The sequence below is a fragment of the Gambusia affinis genome, linkage group LG01, assembly GCF_019740435.1.
Source record: "Gambusia affinis linkage group LG01, SWU_Gaff_1.0, whole genome shotgun sequence".
In the NCBI taxonomy this organism is placed as follows: domain Eukaryota; kingdom Metazoa; phylum Chordata; class Actinopteri; order Cyprinodontiformes; family Poeciliidae; genus Gambusia; species Gambusia affinis.
In genome coordinates this window covers 18,551,020-18,562,981 of record NC_057868.1, presented here as the reverse complement: position 1 = coordinate 18,562,981, position 11,962 = coordinate 18,551,020, and the positions used below count along the sequence as shown (strand labels likewise).

At 40.4% G+C, this 11,962-nt stretch overlaps 1 protein-coding gene across 1 annotated transcript; it reads right to left on the bottom strand.

Annotated features, from left to right (window-relative positions):
- Positions 1-6,934: 6,934 nt before the first annotated feature.
- Positions 6,935-11,567, bottom strand: krt5 (keratin 5). The gene is made up of 9 exons (XM_044108195.1): positions 10,695-11,567; positions 9,264-9,472; positions 9,089-9,149; positions 8,877-8,972; positions 8,620-8,784; positions 8,406-8,531; positions 8,082-8,302; positions 7,935-7,993; positions 6,935-7,836 (listed from the first exon to the last, which is right to left on the bottom strand). Exons 1-9 carry the CDS (start codon positions 11,229-11,231, stop codon positions 7,616-7,618), a joined length of 1,695 nt encoding a protein of 564 aa, XP_043964130.1. The 5' UTR covers positions 11,232-11,567; the 3' UTR covers positions 6,935-7,615.
- Between the last annotated feature and the right edge of the window lie 395 nt (positions 11,568-11,962).

The window sequence follows — 11,962 nt, the reverse complement described above, 5'->3', positions numbered from 1 at the left end:
GCACACTTTTCATTGAAACAAACCTTTGCTCCTACTATATGAACTTAAACCACAATGTTTACAAAACCACATTTTTGTCTGTTTAGGTTATATCAGGTTATATTATAGGCCTTCCTGTGCAGTTCCCCTTGATTCTCATCACCCTTCACTGCTCTGTCTAGCATTTCTCACATTGACCTGGATTTGTCTGCTAGAATTTCAACTGGGCCAATGAGCAAACAGAAAGTGTTGATTTTCTGAGTTAGTTTAAAATGGTGGTCTACTTATAGTTGTAGTTTGACAATTGCAACGGATGATGTAAACAAACCCACTGAGTCTGTTGGCCACACTTTCAAATATTGAGCAACTAAAGTTGGAGAAGAAGGAATGTTTAAGAGATTTTATTGTTGCAGCTCTCAGTATCAGCCATCATGTTCCATCATATATACATGGGGCCTGGTTGTTTACAGCACATGCAATTTCAGGTAAGCTTTATCGACGTGACCAAACATTTTAGTCCAAGCCTTTGTCATGGAAAAATTACAATAAGGTCACATCTGCTAGTCATGTCATATGAAATGCTTATGAACTCTCACCAAAAGAACTATTTGGGTTACATGTAGAAGGTTGGAAGTTGTTTTCTACAGCTACATCAGAACCAGACTGTCTCTCCCCTTGTTGTTAATTCTTTATCTTTGGTATAAAACTCATGTGTTGACTGTGCCGGGGAGAGCTTGGCGAGGTTTTAATCCAGACTTGCTTCATTACTGATTGTCTATGAGCTCTGTATTGTGCACAATATATGAATAAACCTGATCGAGTGATTTCCCCTGAACAGTGCTTGGAAATAGTATTTTTTCCACGACACCTTCAGCAAGCAATTGTTTCTCAATAGCCAAGTGTCCAGACTCTAAACTTAGCAAAGCGTAGAACAAGAGTCTGGTTTTTACCAGGATAAGGGCAACAACAAAATAGTTAAATTCATTTGTAAGTTATTTAGTTAATTATTGAATTCGACAGAGTTGACCTGAAATATTTTTCCCACATTTCAGTCAAACCCCACTTACTAAGGTAGTACTAAGCTGGATTTACCTGACTGATTGTCCATTTAAAAACAATATGCTGCCCTCACAAGACTGACTTTATAGCACATGTTGTGAGAGACATGTTCAATATCTGTTGCGTTCTCAGAATTTCAGAATGGTAACCTTGGCTAATATAGCATGTATATGATTTAGCTCCTGAACCTACAGCATACCTCACTGTGGAGCTGTTTGAGGTAAAATCTTAATACTTTTCTTCATTATGCATTAGATGTCAAATTAATCTGTAGAGTATCTTTGTTCTATAGCGTGTTGCCTATTTTCAAATAAAACACTGCAGGAGCTCCCCAAGGTTGCGTCAGTTCGCCTTATCTATTTATCTTGTATACAATTGAATGTGTTAGTACTCAACCCAATCAGTACATAATAAAATTTTCAGATGATCCTGTTATTTTGAGTCTCTTAACAGACAATCCAGACAGTCATAAAGCTGCTGTAGATAAGTTTGTTCTATGGTGCGACTCTCATCAGCTACAGATAAACACCTCCAAAACTGTTGAATTACTTCTGGATCCTAAATCAATAAATGACCGGAGTCCCATAGCCATACATGGCTGATCCATCAAACAGGTTACATCTTTTAAATATTTAGGTTTGTAAGTAGACTGTGATCTGAGCTGACGCACACATGTGACAAATGTATGTGCAAAGGTTCACCAGTGTCTATTTTCTTAGATGACTTCGATTGTGTGGCATTTCTAAAACGATAATGTTGATCTTTTATAGGGCAACCATCGAGTCTATCCTTAGACATGGCATTACTGGGTGATTTGGAAATCTTACTGTTAAATTGAAAACTCAAATTCAAAGTCTAGTGAAGATGGCAAGTAAGATTATGTATACTCTGAATCTATCTTCCCCACAGTACCTGTTTGAGCAGGCTACCATTAGGCAAGCTCAGAACATTTTGTCTGATGGGTCACATGTGCTCGCATCAGAATATGTTCTTATGAACTCTGGGAGAAGGTTCAGCGTTCCCCTGTGTAAATGTAACTGTCTGAAACATTCATTCGTACCACTCTTCATTGACCTGATAAATGGCAGACTAGTGGGGCCTGGACATGGTAACAGGTGGTCCAGACGATGACCAACAGTAGCATGTAGAGGATGCTTCCAAGATACATTTCTCCTATGGGAGACTAATAGAAATTATCTTATCTTATTTCAAAAGGTGCAACAGTAAATAAATATTTGTCTGGTTCTGAAATGACACCGTCAGCGCTAGGACTGTACATGGGAGACTATAAAATTAACATAAGAACGACATTTCAGTCGTGACTGCTCCCTTAAGGTGCAATAAGGAATTGAATCTTATGCTAATGAGGAATATCTTATTTTGCAAATGGAAAAAAAATGTCGCATGAACCAGTTAGTTATTCTTCTTTCCTGTCACTAGAGGGCAGCATTCATTTACAGATAAAACATCCTACTGTAGGTTTGTCGCTAACTTCCTTGTTTTTCCGTGTTCCTTAGCTACAGTGTATGCCCTTTTCCTAGAACTCAGCATGACTTAATATCTTTTCCTTGTTTTTTCTTTGTGGAAATATGCTTTCCTGTCATGGAAACGCTTTTCTAAATGTGTTATAATTAGGGTTATCAACTCAACACCTTCAAAATACGGGACAGCTTCACCATGGTGCGGGCTTAATTACATAATGTGTCAATTGTGACGTAATTGCACAATATTCTTTATTTTCCCAACACTAAAGCGGCATAAGGTATAAGGTTCAATTTGTTTGCCAAAGCACTTCAAAGCACCTTTGTAGTTTTTCCTCGTACAGTAAGTTTTGATATGATGAAACAGGCAACTCAGCTGTAAAGTGGCAGTTGGGAGCTCTGTTACTTAGCAGCAAGAAGGTCCTCGGTTCAAATCTATCAGCATGCTCACTCTCTGCACACATGGGTTCTCACCAGACATTGAGGCTTCTTCCCAGTTTAAAAACATTAGGCTCTAAATTGACCTCAGGTGTGAGTATGTATCTCCATGTTGACTTGTGATAGACTGTCTCTCACCCAGTGACCACCAGGTGTATTCAATCATGTGTTTCAACCTTGTTGTTAACCACATGAATTTAATAATAATAAAAAAAAGAAGCACCAGTGTCAAAGCAAGTGTGAACAAACATCAGATACATTCAAACATATATCAAATTACATAAATTATGTTAAAAGTCTCTCCTCTCTCTGATCATGTCACACCCTTCATCACTTCAAGACTGCCTTTGCGGCTCTTGATTCATGTATCTGCTCAGGCATGTTGCATTCACCTCCACTTACTCAAACATTTGGCAGACTGTCTTCCACTTCTCAGAGTCATTTGTGTGGCATGTCCACAGAGTTGACAGCACATGCCAGAATTTGCTGAACTATCATAGCTAGGGGCTGCAAGCAAGCTTTTTTTTTTCTTTCCATAGGTTTCTGAAAATAATTGTCTATAGGCAGGGGCAGAGCCAAAGGGGGGTGGGGGGAATGGCACTGCCCCCACCTGACATCTGATTGCCCCCCCCCCGGTGATTGACATGTAACAACACCAGGTCAGACCTGTACATAGATTTATATCAGGCACAATACCAGCCTCCATTATACTCGTACTCATAAAAGTACCTATATGAGTATATATATATATATATATATATATATATATATATATATATATATATATATATATATATATATATATATATATATATATATATATATATATATATATACATTCTCATTTTTGCCACTACCCTCTCAACCCTCTCAAGATAGCCCTGGTTCCCCTTGGCCCCACCAACTTTAAAAGTCTAGCTCTGCCGCTGTCTATAGGTGGTGTAACATTTCAATTTAATTGCTCATCTTAAGCTGATCATAAATAGAATGCACATTAAGAAAAATTTAATCACAGTTTTTAATGTACTAAAAGTTTCCTTATTAGACTACTTTTATAGATTTTATCAACCCATGTGTCGTATTTTGAATTTTTTTATCTGGCTGCCAGTTTCAGTCACAAATTTCTCGATTATGGTTCTCAGATTCATTGCCTTTCCATTGTTTCTACAGTATTATGCAGATATTTGAACTACAAAATACAGCCACTCTAGCTGAGGCCTGATTCCCTCTAGAGTCCAGTCCAAGTCAACTGGGTCTGAAGTTTCTTGCTAATTGCCCATGTTGTATGTTGTTTACTTGTTGTCTGTTTGTTCTGCCTGGGTCATCAATCAATCAATCAATCAATCAATCAATCAATCAATCAATCAATCAATCAATCAATCAATCAATCAATCAATCAATCAATCAATCAATCAATCAATCAATCAATCAATCAATCAATCAATCAATCAATCAACCAATCAATCAATCAATCAATCAATCAATCAATCAATCAATCAGTCAATCAAATTTTATTTGTATAGCACATTTCAGCAGCAAGGCATTTCAAAGTGCTTTACATCAAATCAAACACAAAAACACAATACAACATAGAATCAACAATAAAAACAACATCAAGTCAGATTCCGTCAATAAATTTGCAATTGATTACGTTTCAAATACAACTCTAAACAAGTGGGTTTTTAGTTGAGATTTAAAGGAAGTCAGTGTTTCAACTGTTTTACAGTTTTCTGGAAGTTTGTTCCAGATTTTTGGTGCATAGATGCTAAATGCCACTTCTCCTCATTTGGTTCTGGTTCTGGGGATGCAGAGCAGAACCAGAACCAGAAGACCTGAGAGGTCTGGAAGGTTGATACAACAGCAGCAAATCTTTAATGTATTGTGGTGCTAAACCATTCAGTAATTTATAAACTAACATCAGTATTTTAAAGTTTATTCTTTGAGCTACAGGGAGCCAGTGGAGGGACTTTAAAACTGGTGTTATGTGCTCTATCTTCCTGGTTTTAGTGGGAACGCGAGTAGCAGCATTCTGGATCAGCTGCAGCTGTTTGATTGATTTGTTGGACAGACCTGTGAAGATGCTGTTGCAATAATCAATGCGACTGAAGATAAACACATGGATGAGTTTCTCTAGATCTGGCGGAGACATTAGTTCTTTAATCCTGGAAATGTTCTTCAGGTGATAGAAGGCCGACTTTGTAACTGTCTTTATGTGGCTCTGATTTCAGTTAGATGGATTTTGCTATTCATTTTGTCATGTGGAAATGTCTGAATTTGTGTAGGCTGTGTGTTGGCTAATCAGGTGTAGCCAAGTTCCAGGATGTCTAAGAAGAAGCTAGTTGTACGTCCCTCACCTCTGAAATCAAGATTTGTTCCTTAGCGCAGGGTTTGTGCTGAACTCTGTGGTGGATGAAACACCAACTTTGCTCAACAGTAACACAAGACGCCCCAAAAAGGATGAACTTTTTTAAGAACAGGTTCAAATAATAAGATTTACTGTAATAGTAAAACACTAAATGAGATACATTTGTATCTATAACGGCAAATACATATTAGCGCTTTACCCTGCGAGATGAAACAAGAAGTTGAAGAAACTATAGTTAAAGTCTTCCATGATATGTTCCATCAAAAGTGGGTGGATTGATTGTTCATAATCCATTTTTAAAATTTTATTATGTGGTAGCTATTTAGGAATATTTTTATCGTTCTGAATGCATTTAGTAGCTTTAAGCACTGGTGTTGATAAACTCACTGCTCCCAGTTCAATGTATATTAGCCATGGCAAAAAAATCCTTCAAATATGGCTGTGTATAATTTTTGTCTTTCTATTTTCAGTTGACCAAAAATCAAAAAATGACAGTGATAATTTATTTTGTGTTTTGTTTTATAATTGGATACAAACATTTTAAAATATCTCTTTTTTTCCTTCTTTCTTTCTTTTGTTCTTTCTTTCTTTTTTATTTTACTGTCAGATCAAAAACTACAAAATGTTTGGGTTTATGTGAAATTGTACAACACTGTTTTAAATGTCAAAAATGCTTTGATATTATTCATGTGGAAAAACTACAAAAGAGCAGCTTGAAAGATGATTATTAAGCACAACGGTAGCCTATGCTAAGCAAAACGAATGTTAGAGTATGTTTCCCAGTGCATATAATTCAATCAGCCTTTAAATCTTTCTCTTCAAATCCTCTGACACTCGTTCCCGAGCACAGTAGGTAATTCATTTGTTGCAGCTTGCAGGAAATGTTTGTGTGTGTCATACTAGTGTTGAATAAGTCTGTAATCAAACCGCTACACAGTTCCTGCACAGCTTCTATGCTGTCACCAGATAACTTGCACTTTTGCACTCAGAACAGTTTTTAGATCAAATAAATTCTGTTTTTTGCATTTTGTATTTTTTGATATACAGATTCTGTTGCAGTTAATGCGGGATTGCAGGCTGTGAAAACTAAGAATAGTTATAACAAAATACCAAGTAAGATGTTATCCTTGCTTTTATATGAGGAACACTGCACACCTTGGACAGAAAATATTTTACACTATTTAAAAATTAAACTGAACTTGAGTGCATTGTTTGAAAAGAAGGACCAACTTGGAATTTACATGATTGACTTGAAATCTACCTCTATAGAATGTATTTTTTTAAGTACCTTGAGAGGCATTTGTTGTGAATTCTCACCATATAAATAAGCTGAATTGATCTGAGTTGAAATTGAAGTTAATCTCTCAATTTAAATCCAACTTCAGCAATAGTTAAACGTGACTTTGCTGTATTAGTGCTACAGGTAGTCATAATATTATAATATCCCTGTTCTGGACCAGAAAATAATTGTTAGAGATGACAAGCTTGAGATATAACTGGCTCTCTGTTTGAAATCAAAGTCAAATAAAAGTTCTTAAATTACTTAGTTTTCCATGTGTAGACAAAGTAAGAAAAACGTATTTGAAGAAAGAAAAACACAAAATCAACCAAATGAATATAAATTCAGATTTATTGCAGCTTTTTTTGATGGTACAGGTCATAATAAATCTGGTAGTTGCAGTCAGCCCTATGCATTTAGTTTTACAGTTGTTGAAAGTAAAGCATGATCACACACACCATGTAGTTTAAACAGTGGACAGCTCATGTTCTCTCAAAACATGAATAGAAAAAAAAGAGGAATTAAAAACTATCAACTTGTCTCTTACATGTGGCTGTTTTTAAAGATGTCAGACTGCACAGGATGATGTATGTGAGGCAATAGAAGAGACAAGGAGGTATGAGGCTAATATTCTAGACTAGAAAATCCCTGCTCCTCAGGTACAAAGCTACCTCCTGTTCTCTGTTTTTGTGCAGCAGTGGTTACCCTGTATGGATTTGTTAATGTAACACTACAAATATTCTCATGTCTGTACAACAACGCATCCGGCAACCAGAAGACAGCCAGGCTGACTGATGAGAAGGAGACAGGGCTAACACATCTCTGCGGCTCTTGGTATTTGATTTAACAATCTCTCTATCTTAACTTGTGTTTAGTAGGTTTCTCTAACTGTTATTATGTGATTACTTTGGTTGTAAATGATAGAACATGTTCCTGAGGCACTCTGTGTCTGCATGGAAAGGTGAGGGTGGAAAAGATTGCAGAACAAAAGAAGAAGAATGGAGACCAGGACTTTTAATAACGGAGGCGAGACGAAGAGACCCTGCTGGAGCTCTTTGCGCTGATGCTGCCACCTCCTCCTATGCTCATTCCACTGCCATATCCCCCGCCCATGCCATAGCCGCCGCCCATGCCGCCGCCGCCCATGCCGCCGCCGCCCATGCCGCCGCCCATGCCGCCGCCCATGCCGAAACCACCTCCCAGGCCTCCGCCCATGCCACCTCCTGAGCCACCACCTGTTAAAGAGAACAACACATTTTTAGTGGAATACGTTCAACTTCCCAATGCCAAACTTTATTGGTATACTGTTATTTTTTTCCCCACAAATACATACCAAAGCTGGAGCTTGAGGACTGCACATGGATGGTTGCACTTCCACCTCCAGAACCAATTCTATGAAGACAATGAGTGAAAGACTCTCAGTCAACTTTACTCAAACTTCCACATGCCCTGCTGCAGAAGGTTAGCATTAAGTTTCTACCTGGATTCCTCTCCTTCTAGGAGCTTCTTGTAGGTGGCGATCTCAATATCAAGAGCCAGTTTGACGTTCATGAGCTCCTGGTACTCGCGGACCTGGCGGGCCATGTCCTGTTTGGCTCTCTGCAGTGCGTCCTCCAGATCCTTGATGCGGAGCTTGGCGTCCTTCACAGCTAGCTCGCCACGCTCCTCAGCCTCGGCAATCTGGGCCTCCAGGTTGCTTCTCTACGTGGTTGGAAACATAAAAATACCCTTCACATGCGGCCATTTCTTTTTTCTTAAATCTGTCAAGATGCAAAGCTTTTATTGTCTCGCTAAATATTCGTACCTGTCCTTTGACAGACTCGATCTCATTCTGGAGTCGGCTGATCATGCGGTTAAGTTCAGCAATCTCGCTCTTTGTGTTGCGTAGGTCATCTCCGGCCTGTGATGCAGAGGTCTGCATCTCTTGGTACTGGGGAATTAGTCGAGTAATAATTGTTAGTCCATTTTGTACAAAACTCAACCTGCCATCGCACTTTGATTTGAGGAGAATTTCTCACCTTCTGATGATACCACTTCTCTGCCTCAGCTCGGCTGTTGTTGGCGATCTCCTCATACTGAGCCCTGACCTCAGCCACAATGGCATCCATGTCCAGGCCACGGCTGTTGTCCATCTCCACAATGACCGAGGTGTCCTTGATCTGTCCCTGGAGTTCATTCAGTTCCTGAATGCAAGCAAAGGAGATTATTTGACAGCCTGACACACTGAGGAAAGACTAACTTTTGAGTCCTTCAGTAACTTTTTTGTTTTGCTTACCGCTTCATAGATAGCTCTGAGGAAGTTGATCTCATCCTGAAGAGCATCAACCTTTGCCTCCAGCTCAATTTTGTTCATGTAGGCGGCATCTACATCCTGAGGAGGGAAAAGGGGTTGGCATTTGTCAATGGGTTTAAAGGAAATCAATAATTAATGACTCATTTATTGTTTATGGGATACAAGACAGAAAGGCAATACAGTGGTTTGCACACCTTCTTGAGGAGCACAAATTCATTTTCCACACCAGCACGCTTGTTGATTTCATCTTCATACCTGGGTGTGAAAAATTTGTGAAATATGGGTTTGAACATATTGAAAAAATATAACAGACATAATCTGGTGCAAGGCGGGTTTAGTATGTCACAGTAATGGTGGTCTTGCACTCACTTGTTCTTGAAGTCCTCCACCATATTCTGCATGTTCTTCAACTCTCCCTCCAGCTTCATCTTCTCGTTGCCGAGCCCATCCAGCTGTCTGCGGAGGTTGGCAATGTAGGCCTCAAACATTGCATCAATGTTGGAGCGGGTGGTGGTCTGGTCCTGCAGGAGGCTCCATTTGGTCTCCAGCATTTTGTTCTGTTGCTCCAGGAAGCGGACCTGAACAAATGTTCAACATCCTTAGAAACACTTTTCTCGTTCCTTGCTTTAATGTTCTACCAATGACTTGTGTACACTTTCTTTTAGTGGTTGGTTTTCCCACAGAAAAAGCTTATATATACAACATATTGCCAGTTACTGTGCCTACTTCCCCCTCAGGGCAGGGATGGTCTTAGTCCTCTAAATGAGGGTGACTCACTGAGAAGTGTAACTGAATGCAACTTTCCATAAGAAGATTATTGTGAGAGGAAAAACTCACATAATGTGTTTTCTTGTTCGTGTTGAAGTGAGTAAATCTTAAGGATTAAATTATCTAATCCGTTTTGTGTAGGTGTAAATATTTTTTCCTAAGCTAAAGTGAGGTTTAGGGTGCCACACCTAAGTTCAGCCCCTCCCTTAAACACCTGACACTGATGGCCCCTCGATACAAAGATGCATACTTTCACTGAGTGAACATGCCTGCCTGAAACCCCCAACAATAAATTCATTGTGGACCAATGTCACCTGACAACCCTTTACTAGTTGGGCAAAATGATCAAGTAGTGCTTGGTCCACAATATCTTGCAACTGGGGATTTCTTGGACCACTTTGCATCTATGTTGAGTCTTGATAATGTCTCGTGTGAGGTGTGGTGTTTACTCAGCAGGGAAAGCTAACTGTGCAGTTTCTCACACAGGGCGTGGTGCATTTGTATTTATTCAAGCAACCATCTACGTGTAATTTGGCAAAGAAGTTGTCACCGCATGCAAAAAAATTCCAGCAACAACTTTTTGCACAAGGATTTTGAAAGAACGCATCGAGGCTTAAGCAAATAAAGTCCTCCTGTTGCATGAATGAAGAAGCTCTGCAGCACTGTGCCGTCATGGTTACAGGTGGCAACCTGATCTCTTCTTGCACTAACACTGAAAGCTACCAGTCACTGGATATGACCACTCTAGAGTTTCCTGCTTCCTGCTCTGCACAGAAACACCCGGTTAGAGGCCCGTCCCGGTTGAATGAAACTCAGTAAGAGCGGTTGGCTTTCAGTTTGTGAACAGATGCTCATCGTTATGCTGAGGACTCCCTTCGAGATGAAACATGCCAACTCTGCAAGCAACTTCATATTAACAGTCTACCAGATTGTAACAGTTACTGTGTACCGATGACCTCTTCAGAAGAAAGTCAGCAGCAATGCACAAATCATTTCTATAGTTTTTAAAATGATGTGTCATAAAAAACCTACCTTGTCAATGAAGCTGGCGAAGCGGTTATTGAGGGTCTTCATTTGCTCTTTCTCGTGGGTACGGACAGTCTGGATGTTGGGGTCAATCTCAAGGTTCAGGGGAGCCAACAGGCTCTGGTTGACTTGGACATTTGTGATGGGGGTCGCAAAGAAACCTCCAGCACCCCCACCGAAGCCTCCGGCTCCGCCACCAGCACCGAAGCCACCTCCACTACCAAAGCCACCACCAGCACCGAAGCCACCACCGAAACCAGCACCGCTACCGTAGCCACCACCGGCACCCCCACCGGCACCCCCACCGAAGCCACCATATGAAGAGCCACCGCTGAAACCGCCACCCATGCTCGATCTCAGCATTGCGCCGCCTCCGCTCGATGAGGCCATTTGATAAGATGATGGTCTGAGGGAAATAGCGGATCTTGAGGAAAATCCTCCTCCCCCTCCTCCTACACGGACACTGCCACCAAAACCACCGCCGCCGCCGCCGCTGCCAAAGCTGGTCCTGGTTGTCTTCACGCTCATTGTTCTGGTCGACATGGCTGGTCTAGTTTCTTCTGGGAAGTAGTTTGCAGAAAAAAAGGAGGAGGAACAGAGACAGAGAGAGGTTTGGCAGAGATGTGGAGCACACTAAGAGGAGAGCCAAGTCCCTCTAAGTGCCTTCGAACTGTGAGAGATGGATATTTATCTGGCTCAGACTGAAGGAGGTCCCCATAAGCCCAGCCTCCTCTGGACCTCCTCCCAGATTCTTCTCCAATTACCTGGACCCTTGAAGCTGCTCTCCCAGGCAGGCACACTGGCTCGGAGCCACTCAGCCTGTCAGACAGGTAACAGCGCTGCCTTGTAAAGTGATCTGGGCTCGACACACCCTCACACAGAGTGAGGGGAGGATAGGCATTTTGGCAAAGACCGTTTCATAGGATAAGCTAGGGGCTTTCAGAGAGGTGTGGGAGGGCGGGGGCCGTAATTACAGACTTGCACAGTACCCTTTACTGCTGTTGTATCTTTTTGCAATTACAAAGCTTTAAATGTTCCCAGCACCTTCAGGTCAATTTATTTTTTTACATTAAATTAAAACTTAAATTAATTATGCAAACTCAAGACTGTTGTCTAAATTCCACCCTAGTGTAAATTTAGTCATTTTTATTTTTTGCCCTTTTTCATACCGTCTGTAACAGTGACCTGTCTAAAATACAGATAACAGTCACAAAAACGAGAAAGAATGTAGAAAAAAATTTAAACTGTCTACTTAGCATTAGTTTTTTTTTAAA